The 26869-nt window shown below is 44.2% G+C and overlaps 2 protein-coding genes and 1 pseudogene across 2 annotated transcripts; 1 reads left to right on the top strand and 2 right to left on the bottom strand.

Annotated features, from left to right (window-relative positions):
- Positions 1-1454: 1454 nt before the first annotated feature.
- Positions 1455-5373, bottom strand: LOC102926386 (popy Class I histocompatibility antigen, A-1 alpha chain-like). The gene is made up of 5 exons (XM_076558088.1): positions 4485-5373; positions 4053-4311; positions 3183-3458; positions 2951-3049; positions 1455-1840 (listed from the first exon to the last, which is right to left on the bottom strand). The coding sequence occupies exons 1-5, from the start codon at positions 4488-4490 to the stop codon at positions 1797-1799; spliced, it is 684 nt and encodes a 227-aa protein (XP_076414203.1). The 5' UTR covers positions 4491-5373; the 3' UTR covers positions 1455-1796.
- A 12079-nt stretch (positions 5374-17452) lies between these two features.
- Positions 17453-21181, bottom strand: LOC102905350 (putative HLA class I histocompatibility antigen, alpha chain H). Its single transcript, XM_042266480.2, has 5 exons — positions 20761-21181; positions 20274-20549; positions 19399-19674; positions 19167-19277; positions 17453-17840 (listed from the first exon to the last, which is right to left on the bottom strand). The coding sequence occupies exons 1-5, from the start codon at positions 20981-20983 to the stop codon at positions 17797-17799; spliced, it is 930 nt and encodes a 309-aa protein (XP_042122414.2). The 5' UTR covers positions 20984-21181; the 3' UTR covers positions 17453-17796.
- A 1745-nt stretch (positions 21182-22926) lies between these two features.
- LOC102905032 (protein BEX3-like) lies at positions 22927-23291 on the top strand (annotated as a pseudogene).
- The last annotated feature ends 3578 nt before the right edge of the window (positions 23292-26869 follow it).

Raw genomic sequence — 26869 nt, 5'->3', positions numbered from 1 at the left:
CTGTGTCTGCTTGTCTCCGTCCCTGGGCCTGTTTACCTCTGCGGTCCGTCGCCGGGCCTGTATGTCCCTGTCAGCTGCCGCTGGGTCTGTCTGCCTCTGGGGGCCGCCACTGGGCCTGAATGTCCCTGTCAGCCGCTGTACGTCTACCTCAGCGGGCTGCCGCTGGGCCCGTCTTCCTCCACAGGCCGCCGCCACAGGCCTACCTGCGTCTGCTTGTCTTTGCCGCCGGGCCTGTCTACCTCTGTGGACCGCCGCTGGGCCTGAATGTCTCTGCCGGCTGCCTCCGGGCCTGAATATCCCTGTAGGCTGTCGCCGCTGGGCCCGTCTACCTCAGCGGGCTGCTGCTGGGCCCGTCTACCTCCGCGGGCCGCCGCCGCAGGCCTACCTGCGTCTGCTTCTTATATTCATTTTTATTTTTAGTCATGTATTATTCTTTGTGGGGTTTTTGAACATAAGTGCAGGTGCCCATGGAGTCCATAGGAGTTGGATCCCTGGAAATGGGTTCCATGTGGGTATGAGGCACCCAATGTGGGGGCTGAGAACAGAACTCTTGGCTTCTGTAAAAGTAGCATGCACTCTTAACTATGGAGCCATCTCTTCAACCACATATTTCCTACTTTCTTTCCTTCGTGGAAATCTATCTAGATTCAAAACTCTCTAAGGAGCTTTGGGAAGTGATATTAAATGATATTTATAACCTTAGAGATGAATAATTCACCAACAGAGTGATTAGCTGAAGAAGAGAAAGGAAGGACTGAGTCCTGACCCAGAACTTAGTGATGTTATCAGAGCATAAACCTGGAGCAGGTGGCACAGCTCTGGGGCTGTGTTTAAAAAAACTAGAGAGTCCCAGACTTTGCTCTATCCAGAGTACCCTGGACATCACAAAATTCAGAAATTTTTGGTGCAGAGCTGAGACTCTGGGTGTTTGGTGCAGAAACTGCTGGTGTTCAGATAATACAGCAAGAAGGATGTAGACAAGGAGCCTCAAACTTAATACATCAGCCTCACTTATGGCTAAGTCATCCCTAAGGTTAGATGTGTTTGGCTCTATACCCAACATTTCAGAAACTGGGCAACAGTGTTTCCGGGACTTCAAGGCCAGTCTGAGTCGCTGTATTAGTTACATTGTTGTGACAAAAGGCCGACAGAAACAACTTTTTTTTTTTTTTTTTTTTTTTTGATTTTCGAGACAGGGTTTCTCTGTGTAGCTTTGCGCCTTTCCTGGAGCTCACTTGGTAGCCCAGGCTGGCCTCGAACTCACAGAGATCCGCCTGGCTCTGCCTCCCGAGTGCTGGGATTAAAGGCGTGCGCCACCACCGCCCGGCTTTTTTTTTTTTTGTTTTTTGTTTTTTTTTGTTTTTTTGTTTTTTCTGGAGCTGAGGACCGAACCCAGGGCCTTGTGCTTGCTAGGCAAGCGCTCTACCACTTAGCTAAATCCCCAACTCCCCAGAAACAACTTTAAAAAGGTTTATTCTGATTCACGATTTAGGAGGGGACAGGCCATCTCAACATAAGGCACTGTGGAGTTCATGACACTGGAGCATGTGTCTGGGACTCCTCAATCGTCAGTGGATCAGGAAGCAGAGGATGGAGATCTTCTCAGTTGGCTTTCTCCTGCTCTTCCTTTTATTCAGACTTGGCCCTAGCCCAAGGGATAGCACCACTTCCACTCAGAGTGGGTCCTCCCTTCTCATTTATCACCTCTGAAAACATTCTCATAGACATGCCCAGAATGGTATCTCCTAGGGGATTCTAAATCCAGTCAAGTTGACAGTGAAGAGTAACCATCCCAGCTACACAGTGAGTTCAAAGCCAGCCTGGCGTACAGCGGAGGACCCTGTATAAACAAACAAACAAAAAAGGAGGAAGTAAGTCCTGTGCTCCATACTCAACAATCTAAATGACAGATGCAGAAAGAGGCCTGAATACTTGGGAAATGGTTCATGACCACTGATGTTATTAGTAAGAACAGTATACAAGAAGAAGAAGGGTCTTGCCTGGGCATTATTATTATTATTGTTATCATTATTTTGTTGTTGCCCAAGAAAGAAAAGGGAGGATATTATATCATCACTCGCTGGCCTGTTCAGAAATGCATATTGTTTTCTCTACCATGGGGTATGTATAGCCTCAGATGAGTGACATAAGAAGTAATTATATAAGGAAAGTCTCTAATTGGTTGTTATCTGAACTGATTTGTTTTTTTTTTTAGGTAGAAATAGTGAAATCTAAAGTCTTATCATTTAAACATAAAATAATTTTATATGTGATACTGGAGAATAGGAGATTCTTTTGTCTTAGAAAACCCAATAAACTAAATTCTGATAGGCCCATCAACATCAAGTCCCACATATGACCACTGGGCAGAGAACCACTGACACCCTGGAACTGGTCACTGTGACAGTTTCCCTGCTGCTCCTGGAAGCTGTGTGTGACAATGCCATCCTTCCCAAATGCAATCTATGCACTTCTAGCCTTTCCTTATTACCATGTGCTGAGTCACCGTCCAGCATGTAGTCATTAGTGATGGAACTAGGGACTCATGTGGTGCCCAGCTGCAGGAATGTTTGAGAAAGTGGTGAGGGACTTGGTCTCTGCCTCCTTTCTACACTGTAACTGGGTATTTCCCTAATGTGTAAAGAGAACTCAAGGGCTGGGATATATGCTAAAGGAATGGAAATGGAACGAGGAAAGTTGACTTCTGGAAAAGTTATCTGAGAAACCACATCAGGGAAAAGAAAGGGACTGATAGGGATGCAGGATAATGATGCCCTAGAGTTCCCCATAGCCCTGGAATAAATGTGCTAGTACAGAGTCTCAGGTTGGGTAAGTACACTTGTATAGATATGTCTCACAATAACAAAACAGGAGATGAGCACATTTCCACCTAAGACTTCAACTCTATGGAGACAAAACCCTCAGACACCAATCCCTTCCCTACTCTTACTTTTCCTCATGATCACAATGGCAGTCACAGCTCCAGTGACCACAACTCCAAGGAGAACCACACCAATATTCATTCCAATCTTGGGCGGAGGAGATGGCTCTGGGAAAAAGGGGTGGAGAAGAATGAATTGAGTTGAGAGGCCCTAAGCCCCAGCTCAGCACTGATCCCACTCAGGGTCTCCAGGTCACCTGTTTTTCCTGACAACAGGCTCTGTGCTCACACCCCTCCTTACCCCATCTCAGGGTCAGGGGCTCTGGCAACCCCTCATGATGCACAAGGCATGTGTGTCTCTGCTCCTCTCCAGAAGGTACTACCACAGACGCCCACTTCTGGAAGGTTCCATCCCCTGCAGGCCTGGTCTCCACTAGCTCCATGTCCTGAATCTGGTCCTCCCCATCACGTTGCCAGGTCACGGAGATCTCAGCTGGATAGAAGCCCAGGGCCCAGCACCTCAGGGTGACATCTCCTTCATGTCTTAGATGATGGGTTACATGTGCCTTTGGGGGATCTGAGAGAAAGAGGTGGAAAATTCAGGCATTTTATATTCTTTCTGGGCATTTAAGCAGTATTTGTGTGACCATCCTGGCAATGGACAGTAGATTTGGGAAGCTACAAGGGTACAAGTCCCACACTGTTGCCTGCACTCAGGCATCAGGATAATCTATTCCCTGTTAAGTTCTAGAATCATGGTGAGCCAGCCCAGTAGAGACTCCAGGTTTCCCACCACGAAAGGGGGGGGGGATTTCAGGTCCTGAGTGAGTGGGGCGCTAAGAGACTCAGCATCACTCCATCAAGCCTCCTAAAACACTGGGTGTGGACAGCACACCGGTCTTCGGAGAGGCCATGGCTCACAATGGGCTGTAGATCGAGGGAACTGCTGGTTGGTTATTTCTGAGTTCTCTCTTCCATCTCAAGAGAGACCCTTGAACATTCCTGAGGCCCTTGGGAAAGTCTCTCACTGATGTTGAGTCAGTAAACCCAGGAGCACTTTTACCCCTCCAAATTAAGGAGCCGGGGATATTCCATCTGGTGACATTTTCCTACCTCCAGGGACATGAGGCCCAGTCCCAATGCAATAGAGGAATTTCCTCTGTGTCCATACCTGTTCGCTGCAGTGTCTCCTTCCCTATCTCCAGATGTCTGAGGAGGGTCTCTATGCCTCTCCCCTCCAGAAAGGCTCTGAAGAACTCTGCTACACCATCAGCTTTCCACTTGAGGGCAGCTATCTGAGCCGAGGTGTCGCCCGCAGTCCAGGAGCTCATGTCCTCGTTCAGGGTGAGGTAGTCTTTGCCATCATAACCGTGATCATGGTACCCTCGGAGGAGCCGCCCGTCTGGCCCAATTTCGCAGCCAAAAAAACACTGGAAGGTATGAGAACCTGGTCCCGCCCCTGAGGTCAGCACGGCCCACAAGGCCCCGCCCCACTCACTCTCGGTGTTTGGACCGAAACTGTTATCAAAACCGGGTCCTAGTCTCCTGGTGAAGAACCTCGGACCTTGGGGGCCTGAGGAAACTTGGCTTGGGGGTCACTCACCGTCATCACTGTGGTTGTAGATGCTCATTGCCAACTGCAGGTCTTCTCGGCCCCACAGTACGAAATTCTTGGCAAGGTTTATCTCCTCTTCCCAAAACTTCTGACCCATTCGCTTTACCCATGACCCTCGGGGCTCAGTCCTCGAACTCTCCGTGTTGCTGTCGAAGCTCATGAACTCCGTGTCATCCACGTAGCCGACGATGATGACTCGGGGCTCCCGGACTCCGGGACCAGATGTCGTGGTAATATAATAGAGCAGCGAGTGTGAGCCTGGGGGCGACGTGCTGTGAGACCCCCGACCCTTCCCCGGGGATCCGAGGGCAGGTGCACAGGCCTGGAGGGGAGTGGGGCACGGGACCTGGGACACGTGATGGCGGGGGGTGGGGTGGGGGGGATGAGGAGGAGAGGGCAGCCCGGCTATGGAGCCGTGCTGGGAGCTGAGTCGCAGCTTCCCAGGAGCTGCCTTCTTCCTCCCGGTAAAGGTAGTTTCCCTGTGGACTCTGCACTCACCGGCACTGGCCTGGGTCTCGGTCTGGTTAAGAGCCAAGACTGAAAGAAGCAGAAGGATGGGACATGGCGCTGTGGTTCCCATCCTTGGTGTCTGGAAACCCTGGGGTGACTGAGACCGTGTTCCTCACTGTGGAGTTTATAGCGTCGTGGTTTGTGGGGAGATACCACAGTGACTGTGAATGGTTTTCCTCAGAATTCGGGCACGCAGTGATAATGAGAACATTTGTCCGGATGGAAAGACTGAACAGCTGAAACAGGTGGTGAGCTTGAGAAATAACTCAGAGGCGAGGAGGAATCCCCAAACACGTGTCTTGACCAGGGACTTAAGGAGACCATTTCTTCCTGTACCTGGTGCTCCTTCTCAGATCCGCACTCTGAATCCTGTTCAGAAGCTGTGTCACACGAGATTCTGACTGTTTTGGATTCAGAATCTCTTGTTTGTGCTTAGACATTATTGAGGACTTCCAAGAGTTTTTATGTAGGTTGTATCTAACGACATATACCTTGTTAAAAACCGGAGTGTTTCATGGTGTCTGGTGTCTGCCTGTACACCCAGCACTTAGGAGGCTGTGCTAAGGTAGAAAGTTTGACCTGATTTTGAGGACAGTGTGGGCTACATAAGACTGACATTTTTAAAGTTACTTTTATTTATGTGTACATGTGTGTGTTTGTGTGAGTGTATTCCCCTGAAGGCCAGAAGAGAAGGTCAGATTCCCTGGAACTGGAGTTACAGGAGGTTGTGAGCTGGGAGTTCTGGGTGCTGGGAATCAAACTGGGGTTATCTACCAGAGTGGCAAGCACTTTTAACAACTGAGCCATCTCTCCAGCCCCTTGAGACTTTGTCTTAAAATTAAAAAAAAAAAAAAAAAGACATTTCACAAGCGTAACTAATTGCTGCTTATTCTGCAAGTGAGTGGTGGTGAAGAATGTAATAATTCCTAACTAGTTTGGTTTTACAGCCTTGATTCATACTAAGGTGTCAGGAGATTAACTCACTATCAAGCACAATACAGTAAATATGGCAAGTAAATTCTATAAGCTTTTCATTTTAGCTTCATGTATCCCATGAAAGTATATAAGTATCTTCCTGTTTTCACTGAACTTCAAGAATTACTGTTTTGAGTTGGGCTTAGCGACCCATGTCTTTATTCAGACCACACCATTTTAAGAGGCTGAGGCAGGGGGGTTGCTGACACTTAAAGAATAGCATGGGCTATATAAAAGAATGCAGAATGTCAGGGCATAGTCAGTGATTTTTAGAGGAGTCAATGGACATGGAGCACATCAATGGTCTATTGGGTGTAGAAAACAGGCTGCTTTGTAAACTTCAAACTTGCTCTCTTTGGAGTACTGACTGGGACTGAAGTCCATGATAATGGTGTGTGGGCAAAGCCTGTGCAGGATGCTGACAGGCTTCCTTCCATAAGAGTCAGTTAACAAAACTGAGGGAGAGGACCAGAGGTAATTGTTTTCTGTTTTCGTGGTTCAGAACATTAGACAGGGTGGTAAAGTTTTTGCTACTAAATTCCTTTACTTAAAATAATCATCATGCCAGGGATCCATAGTTTGAAGTGGCAGTTTCTGGACTCTGACATTTCATCTATTTGAAATTTTCTTAGAAGTTTCACACAGAAGTTGGTAGCTAAGGAAAGGAAAATTTGACCAGTAATCAAATGGCAATAAACTTTCAAACAGAGAAAAGAACATAAGTTAGAATAAGACTAAATAGAAAAGGACAAATCTAAGCACATTTCCCCAAAACCCATTAAACCAACATTCCATTCCTAATTTAGTCATGAATGGTTAAGCCTCATATGTGTGATGAATATATATCTTGTGTTTTAAGAAATTCAGATTAAATCTAAGTCTGATAGCACACACCTAAAGTCCTAGCACTTGGAAGGTGAGGTTCGCTTGATTGGTATACTTCTGTGTACCTGTGCATGTGGTGGTGGTGGTGGTGGTGGTGGTGGTGGTGGTGGTGGTGGTGTGTGTGATTGGTAAGAGTAGGTAATCAATGATGACCCACAAACAGAAAAGCTTTGTTACAAAAAGTGTTTAAAAGTCTTGTCTTTAGGAGACCACTACGGGGAAGGAAGTAGATGGATCCTGATTCGTCATGTTGGGAAATGGTTTTCTACTCCATGGTGCCATCTGCCTCTGCAGCTTGGAAATTGGCTTGGTAGTCTATGATTACCTTAGGCCTGCATTCCAATTATCCTGATCTCATTTTTGTGGAGGGATAGTTTGGACAAAATCACCTCTAAGCATTTTAAAGTGAGCTTTGAATGGCCCAAGGTATGTCACGTCCGAAATTACAGCAGGTTTTTGCAGCCACTAATGTTTAGACTTAGAATCTCCATGGCTTCATTCAGTAAGAGCTTTTCTGGAATGTGAGAAACTGTTAGGATGCAGTGCTTGTTTTGTTACATAGTAAGAAACTATCAATGTAATGTACATGACTGGAGCCTTGGATGAAGGCTATGGAATCTGAACCAAGTATTGGTGAAAATACCAAGGGAAATTTATAGTATATTTGGGGTATTTGGCTCCAGGTTAATTTTCTCCCTTTAAATACAAATCTAAGAGAAATAACATAAGGGAATCTAAAAGAAAAATGAGTAGAGGATGATCATTGAAAACCAAGACACATCAACATGAGGGGATAAAAAGAATTCATGGCACTTATATATTTTTCTAATTGATGTATTTGATCTGAGCATCCATTTAAAAGATTGGAGTAGAGGAGAAGAAATAAAATTAGAAACCCCATTGAAAAGGGAAATTCCCTGTGTCTTGTGAGAGGTGTTGTTGGGCTTCTAAAGGGAAAGTTTTGTTCTTTCCCTAGGCTGCATCCATGAGTATGTGGTGAGTGATAATCCTACCTCATGTGTATGAAATCACTCTGAATGATACTCCTATAAGATGCCACTTTCTTCATATTTTTTAACTAGTCAGGTTTCTATAAAGAAAAGAATATAAGAAGCTTGAGATTGATCTGAGAGTATGGAAATAGAATACTTTTTTTTTTTTTTTTTTTTTTTTGGTTTTTCGAGACAGGGTTTCTCTGTGTAGCTTTGCGCCTTTCCTGGAACTCACTTGGTAGTCCAGGCCAGCCTTGAACTCACAGAGATCCGCCTGCCTCTGCCTCCCGAGTGCTGGGATTAAAGGCGTGCGCCACCACCGCCCGAATACTTTTTTTTTTAAACATTTGGGTTATGGATTCAAGATGGACACTGAGATGGATTGGTGAAGGTAAGTTTATTAATGTTGTGGGCAGACAGCAACATGGTAGAGCTCTGAGAGGAGTTGAGGCCCCAGCACCAGAGACAGACAGCACAGCTGAGGCCTCTGAAGAGAAGAATCAGAGTGTGGCAGAGCAAGGCTTCCATTTTATAGCTCCTGAGAATTGAGATGGTTGCACAGCATAAACCTGTAGTCAGCCTCTGAACCTCAGCAAGAGGCAGGGAAGGGCAAGGAGAGCAGGATATGTGGTCACTAAAACCCACTTTGTTATAAACTCACTTCCCCATGTGAGAAATCCTGGTACCTGAAAGTCTATTAGCGAGAAATATATAGACAATGTCTCAGTGGTATCTAAGAGAGTGGGAGGGATACTGCAGGTATTATAGCCTGAGCACAGCTGAATTCTAACTTTTTTTTTTAAGACAGGGTCTCACTATGTGGTGATGGTTGACATGGAGACGAGGCTGACCTTGAAATTGCAAAGATCCACCTGCTTCTGCTTCCCAAGTGCTTGGATTAAAGACGTGTGCCACTATAACCTAACATTACATTCTTACATCCTTATGATATTACATTGATGGCACTAAACTTCCATAACAAATTTATGAAATTTGGGTGAAGGACTTGCTGGTGAGAGTCCAGAAACTAAAAAGGCATGGTGAAGGCCTTTTGATACAGGGACAGTCTTCCCATGGGTATCTCGCTTGTAACTTTCCTAAGCCTTGTAGTTCATGTGATCTCTATAAAAAGAATTCAGATGAGTTGTCAGTAAGAAGTAAAGGTTCTTGCTGCCAAGCCTGACAACCTGAATTTGATCCCTGAGACTCGCATGATGGAAGGGGAGAACTGGTTCCCAAAAGCTGTCTTCTGACCTCCATACTCAGGCCATGGCATGTGTGTATACACACAGATATCATATACATAAAACATATTAAAATGTAAGAGTCCAGCACTTTGGAGGCAGAGGCAGGCTGATCTCTGTGAATTCCAGGCCAGCTGGGCTACACAGGTCTCTATAAAGGGACCATTGTGATGCTTTATATTATAGACAGACTTTATATATTTCTACAGTCTCTAAAGAAAGCAGCTTTCCTGGGAGGCCTTTTTCTTGTCAAAATGGTGGACTGGTTTTTAGTTCTACCCTTATAGAAGAGGGCAATTGCATGTCTTTATTCTTTATCAGAAACTCTCCTTTAATACATATTCATACAAGGTTGATATGACTAAGTGTTGGAGTAGGAACAACTCCTGGCATGAGAACAGAATCTCTGGGCTGGATAGATGTCTGGGATTACAGTTGGGCAGGATCATTCCTTGTCCTAAGGACACACCTGAACCCATGCTAAAGAGAAAGTCGGAATAATTAGTCCTCTGACGAGATACCATACTGAGCCAGCCCTTAGGTCAGTAGCAGATGGGCCACTGCCATGTAGGTGTGTAAGTCTGCCCACTCTTCTGGATTAGCCCTTTCCCTCTCTTCTGTCTCTTCTCTAAGCACGCTCTCCTTAACACCTTGGGTCTTCCCTTCAACATTGCTGCTTCCTTACTCTTTCTTTAAAGCTTCCTTCCTTGCCATGTGGCTGCTTGTCTGCCCTGTGTCTGACCTCCACGACAGTTTAAAATGGCTTTTATCCCTTCTTTCCTCCATTCTCCTTCTCCAGGAAGCTGCTGAGGCTTTGCAGCTTGCTGATCCTGAGGTTTTCCTTTTTAACTTGATATTGACCTTGAGATTCTTTTTGAGACCAAGAACCCCCAAAGGGGACCCCAATTCCTCCTGTATCGTTGGCTTACACCTGTAATCCTAGCAAATGAGAGCTTGGGGCAGAAGAATAAAGAGTTCAACATTATCCTCAGTTACACAGTAGGAGTTTGAAGCCAGCCTGGGCTACAAGAGAGCCTGACTCAACAAAAGAAAACAAGCTGGTGGTGCCATATGCCTTCAATCTCAGCACTCTGGAGGCAGAGGCAGGCGGATCTCTGTGAACTGGAGGCCAGCCTGGGCTACAGAGAGAGATCCAGGACATGTAGGACTCCACAGAGAAACCCTGTCTCATAAAAACAAAACACAACAAACAAAAACAAAAAGAAAGGAAGGAAGAGAGAGAGGGAGGGAGAGAGAGAGAGAGAGAGAGAGAGAGAGAGAGAGAGAGAGAGAGAGAGAGAGAGAGAGAAAAGAAATAAAGGAAACAAAACAGAACATAAGAGGGGGAACCCATGAGGATCTAGCAACAAGACATCCAGCATGACAGTGGAGTAATGGAGTGACTAGGATAAGATAAAGGAGATCCAGGGTGTCTGCCCGCCCTGCACCAGGTAGGACAAGAGATGTGGGACATTTGTCCCAAAGAAAGTTGGGAGAATTCCAGATGTGTTTGAATACAACATGTCCCTACACATATACAGATACGATTAAGTTCATACAGGTACATATGTTTGTTTGCTTGTTTGCTTGCTTGTTTTTAGACCAGGTCTCATATAACCCAGACTGATCTGGAATTTTCAGTCTTCCTGCCTCAGCCTCCTGGGTGCCAGTATTATAGGCATTTGTTATGAAGCAAGGATTAAAAGAGATCTGGAACCTGGGGAATAAATATCTGAGGATGAATTTGTAACAGGTACCATGTGAATAAAATATATTTGTTTGAACTGCTACAATAAAATACCAGGATACCAGGGGCTGGGTAGCTCATACAGAACAAAAGTTTATTCCTCATAGCTCTGGAGGTTGGTAAACCCAAGGTCAAAGTGATGGCTAATTCAGTGTCTGCTGAGTGCTCACTTCCTGGTACAATAACAATGTCTCTTTGCTGAGTTCTCATCATGGCAGACATGGTGAAGGAGCTCTCTGGGTTCTCTGTTGTGAGAGGATTAATCCCATTCATAAAGGCTCCCCATTCTGATCCCATTATTTCCAAAGTCCCTCACCTCAAATACCATCACATCAAGGATTAGGTTTAAATAGGAACTTTTGGATATAACTGGTCTGAGGATAGTCTGAAGACACTTGTGTCCTTCCTTTTGAATATGTGACTGTAGATTAATGTACCTCAGGGAACAGGAATTGTCCCAGGAATCTCATGCTAAGAGACATACACTGAAAACAGGTGCCAGTCAGAGGAGGAACTTGCCCCAGAAGAGATGTTTCACACACTTCTAATAACTTGCTGGACCACCTTGTGGGATGAAACTACAGACCAAACAATGGTGGGTTAATGGTGAGCTAGACCACACCCTGGACTTGGACAGCCTAGTTATGCACATCTGCTACCTTCTGTTAAACATTGTCCTCATGTGAGGTCTCTAAAGGTAGACTTGGGAGCTGCTTTAGTCCTTATCAATGTGGCCATATTAAATAAATCTAATTACCTCCCCCTGCTTTATACTATTTGGTTCTTTTAATTACCTTGTTGAGCAGACCTAATAAGCATTAGGGCTGTGAGGGGCACAGGCTCTCATCTTAACTCTGGTAACAGTCTAGGCTAGCCTTAGTCTCAATCTCTCTCTCTCTCAGGATTTTAGATGAAGCCTTAGCTGGCCTGGCTAACCCTAACCCTAACCTTAACCCTTGCTTTGTAGACTAAGCTGTCCTGACTAACCTTAACCCTAACCCTGGCCTCAGATTTATAGAGACTTACCTCCAAGTAGTGGGATTAAAGGCATGTTCCACCATGCATGCCTGACTATCCTTAATCTCTTAACAACCCTCCTGTTTCATTGCTCCCAAGAGCTGGAATTAGAGGTATAAGGCACCATAGATGGTCCACAAATAAATTATTATTATTATGAGTTTAAGATTTTTGAGATTTTCAATGCACTTTATGTGTGTTTTGCCTTAATGTATGTCTGTGCACCATATGCTCACAATGCCAGAAGAGGGTGTCAGATCACCTGGTCCCACATTCAGGAAACAAGATCCTCTGAAAGAACAGCCTGTGTCCCCTTATTTACTAAACCATCTCTCCATCCCCTATTATTATGACCTTATAAGGACTATTATAGGGTTGGAGAGATATCCCAGAGGTTAAGAGCACTGGCTGCTCTTTCAGAGGTCCTTAGTTCACTTCTCAGCAACCATATAGTAGTGCACAATCATCTATACTGAGATCTAGCAACCACATGGTGGCCCATAACAATTCATACTGAGCCCTGGTGTCCTCTGCTGGCCTGCAGGCATACTTGCAGGCAGAATACTATACATAATAAATAAATAAATAAATAAATAAATAAATAAATAAATAAATAAATAATAAATCTTTTTAAAAAAGACTTACAGTTAGGAATTTAATAAACTGTGATTTTTGTTCCTTTATTGCATTGATTCCATATATACTCCAATTTAGAAAACATTTCTTTCTATTTGCTTACTGCTGTAGACAGAATTTCCCTATTACCAGAGTTAAGGGCATGACCAGTCACTTTCTTAATTAGATTTGAGGCCTGGTCTGCAGGTGGGAATTTATGCTTAGTGCTGTGAACTAGGAGAAAAGCCAATAGCAAAGGGATTCATAAGACCTAGGGAGTAGGTAGGGCTCCACATACTACTGTTGTGCTGCTAAATGGTAATCCTGTCAAATGGCCTTCTAAATATTCTAAATAATCTGTGGATGCCCACAGATTATTGCTACTCTTACCCTTGGTCAGAGAAGCTTGTTTTTACACTTAGTGCAGAGCCTAATTGATCAAAATGTTGCACATAAGTGTCTGTTGAACATTAGGTCCTAACAGGACATCTGCATCACTCTCTCTGAGGCTTAGTTAACAACATGCCAAAGATTGTCAGGGCTGGAAGGTGGGGAGCTCTGTAAAATGCCAAACTGGAGGATATGGCTTGGCAATTGCACTCCAGAACTCATGGCTCCTGACAGTAGGTGGGGTACTTGTTGGGAAGGAGTACTGTTCTATTGCTGTGGCAAGACACCATGACCAAGGCAACTTATAAAAGGAAGGGAGCAAGCTAACTGGAGGGTATGCGCTTTGAAATCTCAAAGCTCACCTCCAGTGACACACCTCCTCCTACAAAGCCATGCCTCCTAATCCTTTTTACACAGTCTACAATAAAAGCCAAACATTCAAATTGTGTGTGTGTGTGTTTGCATGTATGCATGCACCTGTACACGTGCAGCACATATCTGAAGGTTAGAAGACAACTTGTGGGAGTCAGTCCTCTTGCTGATCTAATGATTTTTCATATTGCCTTAGATTATGTAGCCTTTGTTTCATAGAGGGATGAATAGTTACAGGACTCAATTTAGTATAAATGTAAGCAATGACTATGGGGCAATTTCATACCTGATAATGCTAAAAATAAGAACCATGTAAAAATACAAGAATATATAGACTCACTGTTGAACTCTATCTCTAAAGAAGAACTAACATCAATGTATCTCAAATCACCTCATAAAATAGAAAGGGAAACAATACTACCAAAAGCATTTTATAAGATAACCATTATCCTCATATCAGAACTGAGTAAAGACACAAAACAGACAAGTATAGGCCAATTTCTTTGATGAACTTGGATGTGAACATTTTCAATACAATACTTGCAAGCAAAAGTCAACAGCACATTAAAATGTCATATACCATGACCAAATTGAGATCATTCCAGGGATGATACAAGGATGGCTCAACATATTCGGTCAATAAATGTGATATGGCACATAGATGCAAGGACAGAAATCACAGGGTCACCTCAATGTATGCAGAGAAGGTCTTTGACAAAGTTCACCATCTTTTGTGATAAACTGAAACCCTGAAGAAACTAGGAATAAAAGTAATGTATTTCAACATAATAAATGCTCTATATAAGAAAATTCTATCCAGCATTATACTAAATGAGGGAAACAGTATTTCCTCTAAAATTAAGATGAGACAAAGGGTGTTTATTTTCTCCACTCCTATTTAATGTAGTTCTTGATGTCTTAAGAGCAATAAAGCAAGAGAAAGAAAGAAAATGGAAACAAGACGAAAAGCAAGAAGTTAAATGATCTTTATTTGTAAGTGATGTGATCCTATGTTTGATATCAAACACAATTTCAGAAAAGCAGCAGGATATAAAGCCCATATAATAGCCAGCAGCTTTTCAATATAACAACAACTAACATGGTGATAAATATCAGGAAAAGAACCCCACCCATAATTGCTTCAAAAACAAAATTAAACAACTAAATACCTAGGAATATATGCAAGGAGGTAAAGACATCTACAATAAAGATTAAAACACTAAATAAGGCTGGGCATGATGGCTTACCTCTGCAACCCAACACTCAGCAGAAGAATGAGGGTTGCTGCAACTTTGGTGCCAGCCTGGTTTATATAGTAAGACCTTGTCTCAAAAACCAAAACTAACCAAACAACAACAATAATGAAAGAAAGAAAGAGAGAAACATGGAAAGAAAGAAAAAAGGAAGGAAGGAAGGAAGGAAGGAAGGAAGGAAGGAAGGAAGGAAGGAAGGAAGGAAGGAAGGAAGGAACTATAGAAAGGCCTCCTATGCTCATGAATAGGCAAAATTAATACTGCAAATGTGGCTGTAGTCCTGAAACAAATCTCAAAATAACAAGCGTGGTACAGGCACAGAAATACACAGATCAATGGAATAGAGTAGAGGACTCAGATGTAATCTATAGCTGCACTGTAAGAACCATCCACATTCCATAACCAGGTGCTCCCTCATCCCCCACCCAGCCTTCAAAAGCTCAGCACAAGCATCACTGTCATCACAATGGGACACATTTCCACCGTGCCATGGTCCCAAATGCTCATGCCCCATAACCCCTATAAAGTCCAAGCCATCACTCCTCTCTCTTCCTCCCTCCCCTATCCCTGTCTCCCCTTTCCTCTCTTCCTCCCCACCTACTTCCCTCTCTCTCATCCTCATGCAGAGGCAGGCTTTTGAACCCCCTCCAAGTAAATCCCTTGTATGAGGTCTGATGCATGGTGTGATTATTATGGCATTCCTTGACCCTTTGATCACCAAAAAAACCCTTACATTAGTTATTTTATTCAATCACAATGCCTAATACATACATTGAGGGGAAAAGACAAACCTATTCAACAAATGTTATTGGGAAAACTTGATATTCCCATGTAGAAGAAGAAAACTACATCCCCATCTCTCACCCTGTAGAAAAATAATCTCAAAGACCTTAAATGTAATGTGAAACTCTAAATTCCTCTAGAGAAAAACCCTTTTGATATATGCATAGACCAGGTCTTTTGAGAAAGGATTAAAGGTTCAAGAAATAATAGCAAGAGTTGACAAACTGTATTGCATGAAATTAAAAAGCTTCTACCCAGCAAAGAAACAATTAGTGAGTGAAAAGATAATCTAAGAAATGGGAGAAAATCTTTACCAGTTATAATCTAAAAGAGGATTAATGTCTACAATATATAAATAATTCAAAGACAGCAAAACCAGGAGCCAGATGCTGTGGTGCATAACTAGAGGCCCAGGAACTGGGAAGCAGACACAGGAGACTACAAGTTCAGCGCCATAGACTGTGTTTCGAAAACAAACAAACAAACAAATAAAGGATCACTCTGGTTGATAACTGGATGAATTTGTGGGAATCAAGCAAGACAATGGAGGAAATAATTGGAAATTCATTCAGTAGTTTAGGCAAGGGACACAGGTTGCTTTTCCTTAAGGTGTGAGCAGGGAAAACAGTGCAAACAAATTGAATTTTAAATTCATTTAAAATATGAACATCACAATATTTCCCACTGGATTAAATCTGGACTACAAAATGAAGTAAAGACGATAACAAAAATTTAGGACTGTACAAGTAGCAAAATAGATTTGCAGTTCGCAGACAGGGAATCACACATAAGTCAACCAGAATGACAGGGGACAGATGAGCCTGCAGATTAGACTTGTCTGGGCTGGAGAAATTTATTTGGGAGATGGTCTTTTTTTTTTTTTTTCCCCGAGACAGGGTTTCTCTGTGTAGTTCTGGTACCTGTCCTGGCTCTCGCTCTGTAGACCAGGCTGGCCTCGAACTTACAGAGATCTGCCTGGCTCTGCCTCCCGAGTGCTGGTATGTGTCCCCCACTGCCTGACTTTTTGGAGGTGGTCTTAAATGGCATTTAAAACCTTGGAAGTGAATAAAATCATCAAAAGGATTATCAATTGTAGATGAGAAAGAGAACAGGACTGATCCCGGCCCCTCCAGTGCTCAGTGATCTCATTAGAGAATACACCTTGAACACAGACTGTGCAGCTCTGGGCATGTGTCTAGAAGGCTGGTAGACCAGGGAGTCCCAGACTTTCCTGTGCACAGGAATCCTCTGGACATCTCAGCAAGATTCAGAAAAAGTCAGGCTTGATGACACAGGCTTTTAATCCCAGCACTCTGGGCAGAGACAGATGCCTCCTCTCATAGGATCTCTCTGAGTTCAAGGCCAGCATGGTCTGCATGTACAGCTAGTTCCAGGCCAGTCAAGGCTACATAGTGAGACTGTTTCAACAAACAAACAAACAAACAAAATGAAACAAACCCCACAAACAGAAACAAAACAAAAGGCTTGGGGAATCTGTGAAGACACAAGAATCTCTGTATTTATAACAAGTGGTGCAGAGGCAGCTGTTATTCAGATCATGGAGCTGCAAGGAATGTGGACAAGGAGCTCCTGGGCCTACTAGATCCATCAGCCTCACTTGTGGCACATTACATAAATAATTCCTGCTGCCGGATCTATGAACCAAAGGCTGAGGGGCCCCCAACTGGATCAGGCCACCTGAACGGGTGAGACAGCCATTTGGCTTGATCTGTTTGGGAGGCAGCTGTGCATTGGTGCCAGGTCCTGGGCTCGTTGCATGAGTTGGCTGTTTGAATCCTGGGACTTATGCAGGGACACTTGGCTCGGTCTGGGAGGGGGGAATGGACCTGCCTGGACTGAGTCTACCAGGTCAACCCCGGTCCTCCGGGGAGACCTTGATCTGGAGGAGGTGGGAATGGGGGGTGGGCTGGGGGGAGGGGTGGGCGAGAGGGGGAGAACAGGGGATTCTGTGGCTATTATGTTGAACTGAATGGTGTTATAAAATAATAATAATAATAATAATAATAATAATAATAATAATAAAACCAAAAAAAAATAATAATAATTCCTGCTGCCAGGTATGGTGGTTCATATATGTAATTCTAACTCTCCAGACTGGGGAAAGAGGATTGCAGGTATTTCAAAGCCATACAGATTTTTATTATTAACTTTTTTAAAATTGTGTGACAAAATATCCAGCAGAAGCAACTTAAAGGAAGAAAGATTTATTCTGATTCATGATTTCAGAAGGTTCAGTCAATCTCAGCACAAGGTGTGATGGAGTAAATGGCAGCAGGGGCATGTGGCTGGGATTCCTCCAACTTCTGTAGATCAGGAAGCATCATGGAGGCATCCTCACATCTGGCTTTGTCCTGTTCTTCATTTTATCCTTGGGCCCCAGGGTTGGTCTTCCATCCTTAATTAATCTCTGGAAACACTCTTACAGATGTGACCAGAACTGAATCTCCTAGGAGATTCTAATCCAGTCAAGTTGGCAATGAAGTTTAACCATCACAGCTACATAGTGATTCCCAAGCCAGCCTGGGACACAGTGTGAGATGCTGTTAACAGAGAAACAGAAAAGGGAAGTGTGAGTCCTGGGCTACATTCTGAGCAATATAAATGAGGGATCTGGAAAGAGTCCTGAGTATTTTGGAACAAGATTTATGGTTACTGATGTTAGTGGTGAGAACAACATCCATGATGGAAAAGGGTGTTATGTAGGCATTCCACTTTGGGGAGGGGTTGAGAAAGAGAAGGGAGAATATACATTATCAGTCCTGAGCTGTCATGTTGACAGATAGGTATTGTTTTCTCTCCCATGAGGTGTAGCCTCAGATAAAAAATACAGTAAGAAAATACAGATAGAAAATAAATAATTACATAGAGTCTCTGACTGGCTGCTATCTGAAAATTCCCTGGGCTGATTTCTTACTTTTAGGTATAAATAATGGAATCCAGATTCTTATCATTTAAAAACAAAGGAATTTAATAAAGATATTGGAGGGTTGTTGATTATTTTGTTTTGGAAAAAGCCATGAACCAAATATGAGGCTTCATAGCTGGGAACAGAACTGACAAGCCCATCAATACCACGTCCCACAAGGATCCACTGAGCACAGGAATCACTGACACCCAGGATCTGGTCTCTGTGGGACAGATTTCCTGCCACTCATGGGAACTGGATGTGCCAATGTCACCCCAGCCAAATTCACTTATGCAGTTCCAGGTTTTCCTTATCTCCATGTGCTGAGTCAAGGTGCAGCATGTGGTCACTCAGCTGGTGGAGCCGAGGACTACCATGTGGTGCCCAGCTGCAGGAATGTTAGGAAAGTGACAGAGGGACTTGCTCTCTGTCTCCTTTCTGTACACTTACTAGTTGTTTCCTTAATGTGTAAGGAGAGTTCAAGAGCTGGGACAAGATGATAAAAGGTAGAAATACAATGATGATTGTAGATTCCTGGAAAAGTTACCTGAATAACTACATCATAGGACATAAAAAGACTGCCAGTGATCCAGGAAAATGATGCTCTAGAGTACCTCCATAGCCCATACTTTGAAAAGTATTAGCACAACTGTATAAGGTAGCACACAACTTTAATCCTAGCACTTGGGAGACAGAGGCAAGTGGATCTCTGAGTCTGAGGCTAGCCTGGTCTGCATAGTGGGTTCCAGGACAGCCAGGGCTATGTAAAGATACTTTGTCTTAAAAAAAAAAAAAAAGCTAAGTAAAACAAAAAACTAGTCTGCTAGTTCATTCACTGAGTCCCAGGTTAGGTGAGCACTCACACATAGGTGTGTCTCATAGTAACAAAACAGGACATTAACACATTTCCATCTAGGGCTTCAACTCATGGAAAATCCTCAGACACCAATCCCTTCCCTACCTGAACTTTTCTTCCTCATCATCACAAGGGCAGCCACAGCTCCAGTGACCACAACTCCAAGGAGAACCACTCCAACAGTCATTCCAATTGTGGGCCAAGGAGGTGGTGGCTCTGGGAAGACAGAGTAGAGTTGAGGGGCCCTAACCCCCAGCTCAGCACTGATCCCACTCAGGGTCTCCAGAAGGTCACCTGTCTTCCTGATAACAGGCTCTGTGCTCTCACCCCTCCTTACCCCATCTCAGGGTGAGGGGCTCAGGCAGCCCCTGATGCTGCACATGGCATGTGTATCTCTGCTCCTCTCCAGAAGGCACCACCACAGCTGCCCACTTCTGGAAGGTTCCATCTCCTGAAGGCCTGGTGTTCACCAGCTCCATGTCCTGGGTCTGGTCTTCCCCATCCCTCTTCCAGGTCAGGGTTATCTCAGCTGGGTAGAATCCGAGAGCCCAGCACCTTAAGGTGACATCACCTTCAGGTCTGGGGTGATGGGTTAAATGTGCCTCTGGAGGGTCTGTGGAAAAGAGTTGGAAAATTCAAGTATTTTATAATTTTTTTCTGGGGACTTAAGCGGTATTCATGTTCATATCCTGCAATGTACAAGAGAATCAAGATGTGGGGGAGGAGGGAGGGTTGTGCAAACCCCACACAAGCTGTCTACACTCAGGCACTAGTATAATCTATTCCTTAGAAAAGAAAGATTCCCAAGTTTCCCACCAAGAGAACAGGATTTCTGGTCCTGACTTGGGTGGAGGGATGAGCGACTCACCATCACTTGAGTCAGACCTCCAGAGACACTGGGTGTAGGCAGAGAATTCAGCCTCTGGGATGCCATAGTTCACAATGGGCTGCAGACTGAATGGGGCTGCTGCTGGTTATTTCAGGGATCTCCTTTCCTATTATCCCAAGACACCCTAGACTGTCCTGAGAGAAGGGCCAGTTCTGGGAGAGCCACTCTCTGATGTTGGTCAGGAAAACCAGGAGCACTCTTCTCCCTCCCTATACAAGAGAGAGCTACAGTATTTCAACTGATCCCATTTTCCTCCCTTCTTGAGGTGTGTGTGCACGCTACTCTGAGTGCAGATGGAGGAATTGCTTCTCAGTCCCTCTTACCTGAGCGCTGCAGAGTCTCCTTCCCTACTTCCAAGTGCTTGAGTAGCCAAGCAACGCACCAACTCTCCAAGAAAATCTTCCACTTCTCTGCTACATTTTTTGCTTCCCACTGTTGTTGGGTGATCTGAGCCGTCTTGTCAGCCACAGTCCAAGTTCTCAGGTCCTCGTTCAGGCTGATGTAATCACGGCCATCAAAGGCATGTCTATAGTGCCCACGTAGCAAGAGTCGGTCTGGACTCACGTCACAACCAATGAAACACTGGAAGGTATGAGAGCCTGCCGCCGCCCCCAAAGTCAGCCCTATCCACAGGACCCAGCCCACCCACAGAGTTTCCACCTAAACTGAGCCGGAAACCGGGTCTCAGTTTGATACTCTCCCGTGTCCAGGGTCTCTCTGGGCCCCGCAGCCTGGGATCAAACCTAGGAACTGGGACCCAGGGCGACTCTAGCCAGTGGGGATATGTGGGGATATGTGGGGGTCACTCACCGTCATCACTCTGGTTATAGATCCGGATCGCAAATCTCAGGTTTTCTCGGGCTGTGTGTGAATAATGTTCCATACCCTCTCTCTCCCACTCCCAATAATTATGCCCCATCTGATTCGCCCAAGGCACGCGCTGCTCAACCTTAGCCACCTCACTGTCGAAGCTCAGGATTTGCGTGTTCTCCACAAAGGCAACGATGAACACTTGGGGATCTCGGAGACCCATTCGAGAAGCAGCCGTCGTTACGGAATAGCTCAGGGAGTGCGACCCTGGGGGCGGTGCTCAGTGAGACCCAGACCCTCTTCCTCCCGGGACCCTGGGCAAGTGCTGTGGCCGGGAAGGGGTCAGAGCGCAGGGCTCCGGAGGGACGCATGAGGAGAAGGGAGTGGGAGAGTCTAGATGAGAAACAGCATTTGGGTTGCTGCCGGGACTGGGCGCCCTAGCTCCTCCCACCAGTGGCTGTTTCCTTCCTGATCCACACTCACCAGCGCCACTATGGGTCTTCTTGGTCTGTGTCAGAGCCAAGAGTACTGAGAGCAGCAGGAGAGTGGGACTCTGTGCTGCAGAACCCATCATTGGTGTCCAGGAAAACTGAAGGGATTGAGGCCTTGTTCCTCTCTGTGGAGTTTATAGCGGCGTGGTTTGTGGCGAGAGACCACAGTGACTGTGAGTGGTTTTCTCCAAATTTCCCACGTGTAGTGGGAGTGAGAACACGTGTCCAGATGGACACAAGGGACAGCTGACATGGGTTGAAGGCTACAGTACGGAATTCCGGGACATGAGGGAATTCCCATCCTATGGCTTCCCTGCCTCAAACATCTTGAAAGCAAAACCTCAGACCAGGGACTCATGGAGACCCCTTCCTCCTGTAATTGGAGCTCTTTGAGTCCTGTCAGGAGGTGTATTGAGATTCTGAATGTTTTGGTTTCAGGGTCTCTTATTTGTGCTTATACATTATTAAGTACCTCAAAGTTTTATGTAGGTTAATTCCCATTATATTTACCGTGTTAAAAGCTGCGCATGGTGACTGACATCTGTAATTCCAGCACTTAGGAGACTGTGCTGGGGCAAGAGGTTTGACATGAGTTTAAGTCCAGCTTACCCTACGTGACACTGACATTAAAAAAAAAAAGATTTACTCATGGCATGTGCGTGTGAATATGTGCGAATGTAGGCCATGTGTGTGAGGATGTCATGGAAGTCAGAAGAGGAAGTCAAATTCCCTAGAACTGGAATCGCAGGTGTTTGTGATCGGGGTGCTAGATACTGACCTGGGGTCATCTACAAGATCAGGAAGCACTCTTAACCATGGAACCATCTCTTCAGTCCCTTCATACTTTGACTATAAAAAAGACTTTTAAAAAGTGAGACTGCCCTTACATTCTGCAAGTAAGTAGTTGTGGTGAAGAATGTAGTAACTCCTGGTTAGTTTTTCACAGTCTTGATTTAGATTAAGGTGTCAACAGATTAACTCACCGTCAAGCACACCACAGTAAATATGGCAAGTAAATCTGAGAGGCATAAAAGTATATTTGATATCATACACCTCATGAAAATAGCTAAGTAATTTTATGGGTTCCATCCAGCTTCAAACGCTATTTGGTTTTTGCTGGTCTTGGAGGCACATGACTTATTTCCATCATTCAAGAGGCTAAGGGGTAGGGGCTTGCAGAATGTCAGGGAATAGTGAATGTTTCTTAGAGGAAGTCAATGTGCTTGGAGAGCATGTAATTGCCTGTTGGGCCCAGAGAACAGACAAGCTTGTAAATGGTTTGAAAATTATTTTGTTTTGGAGCATTGGATGGGACTAAAATAGATGATGATGGTATGTGGCAAAAGTCTGTCCAGGATGCTGACAGGCTTCTTGCCATAGGAGTCTCTTAATAAAACAAAGGGAGAGGAACAGAGGTAATTATTTTCTACTTTGGTGATTGGGGACATTAGGCAGGCTAGGGGAGAGAAGAGTAAAGTCTTGTTCAACATCAGCTGCTAACTTCCTTTATGTAAAATAACCAGCATGAGGCTGCAGAGCTGCATAGCATCTGGCCACCAGCTCCCTGCTGCCCTGTACATGGCAGGCTGGCATGGCCTGGGTGAGTAAAGCATGTCTGCTGGCACCTTGTGTTGCAGAGAGAATTGGGAAGGGATAAGCCCAGGAAAAGAAAGGAATGGAGCAGCCACTGTAAAATGGGCAAAAGATTGACTGCACTTTGGGAAGAGGTGATGGCCACCAACCTACGGGAAACAAGAGAAGAGGATAGGCTCATTGACTTGCTCTTAACTTCCTACAGGCTGTACCCAACAGGAAGATTAATGATGAGATGAGTGGAGATGGAGAGGCTATGGATGATATGATGGAAAAGATGAGAAGAATCAAGGGAAAACTTAGGGAGCTACATTCAAGAAACTGTATATTCTTAGGGAGGAGCTCTCTAATCAACATGCTCATCATAATGATAACAATAAAGCAATAGCTTTATCTTTAGGAGGATTTTACAAAGAACAGTATGAGAGGGGAGTAGATGGATCCTGATCCATGACTCTTTACATTATGGTGCTGTCTGCCTCTGGGGCTTGAAAACCAGCCTGGCAATCTAAAGTCACTTGTAGGGCTGGCCCTCCAATTGTCCTGATCTCATTTGCTTTGATTCATATGAATCAAGGAGAATGTTTTTCTTTCGTCTGATGTCAGTTGGGTGGTTTAGTGTTACTACATAAAGTCTTTCTGATGTAGGAACCTCAGGGGAAAGCCAAATGTTTTTAGTCCCTTAACTATGAGGAACACATACATCCTATTTTATAGAAGATATGTGCAAGCCAAAGTGTTAAAGGTCACAGGAAGTCCATTTGGCCAGACTTGCAAACATTTATCCTTTTTAGACTGTGAGACAATAATAGTATTAGTCAGAGATATAGAATTAGGAATTGGATACGAAAAGAATGGGTACATTTGAGGCTGCATCTTTAGTATCTGCCAAGCCTCTCTAATTTGCTATGCATATAGTTTTAATTTTTTTTTTTTTTGGTTTTTCAAGATAGAGTTTCTTAAAAAAAAAAAAAAAAAAAAAGAGTTTCTCTCTGTAGCTCTGGCTGCCCTCGAACTCACTCTGTAAACCAGGCTAGCCTCAAACTCAGAGATCCACCTGCCTCTGCCTCCCGAGAGCTGGGATTAAAGGCATGCACCACCACTACCCAGCAGTTTTAGCTTCTTTACTGTAGCAATCTAAGTAGGAAAGTAAATAACCTGTAATGGAGCATTTATGGTAACATCTGTTAGTACATGGAGTACCAGCTAAAGTTAAGAATGTGTAGTTCTTGGCAAGTTCCATACTCATTATTTGGAGTAATTTTAATAGTGTTCATGTTTCCTTTTGCCAGCATAGAAGTTCTAGTAAGGGTAATATTTCTTAGTAGCATAAAAAGGGAGAAATAGAGAGTGGCCGTCAGTACACGTGTGTGTCTCATTCTGTTTCTAAGTGCCTTAGATTAAAAAAAAAAAATTATTCCTAAGTCCTGCTACTCTGTAGCATTCCTTTTACAACCCCAGAGCAGCCTTGAAAGACAGTCTTTCAGTCTGCTTTATCTGGCTCTATAACCAGGGACCAGTAAAAGGATAATCAGAAGACTATCCATGGGAGAAGAGGTAGTCCCATTGGCACCTTCTGGGAGTGATCAAGAGAGACGACTCCCTATTTAGCAGCCTCAGATAGCCCTCAGTCAGGATTCTGCAGATCTCTTGGACATGGAAAGCCAGAAAAGACAGGCGAGTAGTCTAATTCCCCAACTCCTTATGTCTTTTCCTTTGTCTCTGTCTTTCCCTCAAATTGGGTCAAACGGAATCTAGAGAACAGCAATTGTTCATTGGGATTATTAAACACACACTTAAGAAGAGAGGAATTAGGGCTGGAGAGACGACACAGTGGTTAAGAGTATCTGGCTGCTAGTCCAGAGGTTCTGAGTTCAATTCCCGGCAACCACATGGTGGCTCACAACCATCTGTAACAAGATCTGGCACCCTCTTCTGGTCTGCAGGCATACATGCAGACAGAACACTGTATACATAGAAGAGAGGAATTAAATTTAGTATGAGCCAGCTGAATGACTTTCATACAAAAAGTCAGCCCCTGGTTTCCAGACTGGGGGAACCTAGATGTAGACAATAGGATAGATATTAAGATAAATGGTGTATGAAAAAGTGAAGGGATGGACATGCCTTTTATGGTATTTGCCATTTGGAATGTACAGGCAAATGGTCAAGAACTGGTGCACAAACCAGATCTGGAACCAACTGCTCCCCAAGCAAGAGAGAACACCTCCACTGTCACCTCACTCAGAATCTAGAAAGAATGCTTATCCTTTAATAACAGATCCCAGAGAAAACAGCTCAGAAAGAATACTGAATAATTAACCTCTGAGGAGGAAACTGACTTGGAGGAGGAGGCAACAGAGTATCATAATCCTAAACGTCTCCCCCTGCAACGTTTAACCATACATTTCAAACAGCCTGGGCCCCTGAAAAAAGTAAAAAGAAACAAAGGATGTCTCTGACTCTGACTATCCTGGACCTTGTAGGTCAGGCTCAGCTACAGGGTATGACAGGGAACAGAGAACCTACTCAGAAACTCTCGCACCTTCCCCCCCCCCCCAAAGGGAAAACTCAGTTGCAATTTCATTCCAGTTCTAGAAAGAGACAATAAAATACTATAATCTTATTTGGTTTTCCCCACTGTGCCTACTTGTAAATCACTCCACATGTCCCCCAACATGTGAAAAAGGGTCCACAGAATTCGCTATGCTCTCCCAGCAGATTTCCAGGGCCCACTGCTAAGCTGCCTCCTTTAGTCAGAGCATCCAGCAGGACAAATCACTGGGAGAGGAAAGGAAAGAGTTAACTTCCAAACTGCCTGCAGCCATGGATATCAGTTTGCAATGGCTATGGCTATTTGATGAGCTACAAAGCAAGCTTCCCTGACAGACTGACAGCTTCTGCTGTGCTAGCCAAGCCACTTAGGCCAATTGGAAATTGAAAGATGATCCTCCACTCTTACTTTATCCCAGCACTAGGGACCTGTTTCTTCAGCTGTCTTCTCCTGTTCCTACTCTAAATATCTTGGAGCTCCAAGTCCAAGAGAAACCGACACTTTTATGATTGTTAATCACAAAATGTTAGTATAAAATGTTTATTACACTTGGAGATATAGAATATAATGCACAATTTCTTTATTTTCTAGACTCTCCAATAGTTTAACTTTATAACCCCCTTTATAGGCTATCTCCTTAGTAGATAACAGATAGAAAAACCTGGATCTTCTTCTTCTTCTTCTTCTTCTTCTTCTTCTTCTTCTTCTTCTTCTTCTTCTTCTTCTTCTTCTTCTTCTTCTTTTTTTTTTTTTTTTTTTTTTGGTTTTTTAGAGACAGGGTTTCTCTGTGTAGCTTTGGGCATTTCCTGGATCTCGCTCTGTAGACCAGGCTGGCCTCGAACTCACAGAGATCCACCTATCTCTGCCTCCTGAGTGATGGATTAAAGGCATGCCCCACCTCTGCCTGGCAAATGAAATTCTCTCTTTTGCTTTTTCTTTCTTTCTTTTCTTTTATTTGGTTTTTCGATACAGGGTTTCTCTGTGTAGCTTTGCAACTTTTCTGGAACTCACTTTGTAGCCCAGGCCGGCCTGGAACTCACAGAGATCTGCCTGGCTCTGCACCCGAGTGCTGGGATTAAAGGCATGCCCCGCCACCACCTAGGGGATCTTCTTTTACAGCTGCAGCTAAACACTAATTAGGAAGCTGATAGATTTATTACACATGTGTTATCAGAACAGTCTGCTTCTTATCATTTACTTTAGAAATGAAATGTAAACTTCTAATAAAACTTTTAATGCCTGAAGAAATTCTGTTGAATATATATTAGCTGTGTATAACAAAGAGAGGGACAGATATGGAGAAAGAAATAAAGAGAGTGATCGTCAGTATGCTTGTGTGTCTCATTCTGTTTCTAAGACCCTGAGATAGAAAAAAAAATTATTCCTAAATTCCGCTACTCTGGGGGCATCCCTTTTACAACCCTGCAGCAGCCTGGAAAGCTGGTCTTTTGGCTGCATTAGCACAGGCTGA

The sequence above is a fragment of the Peromyscus maniculatus genome, chromosome 21 (assembly GCF_049852395.1).
Source record: "Peromyscus maniculatus bairdii isolate BWxNUB_F1_BW_parent chromosome 21, HU_Pman_BW_mat_3.1, whole genome shotgun sequence".
In the NCBI taxonomy this organism is placed as follows: Eukaryota; Metazoa; Chordata; class Mammalia; order Rodentia; family Cricetidae; genus Peromyscus; species Peromyscus maniculatus.
The sequence above is the reverse complement of the archived record's forward strand: the minus strand, read 5'-3'. Positions and strand labels throughout refer to the sequence as shown.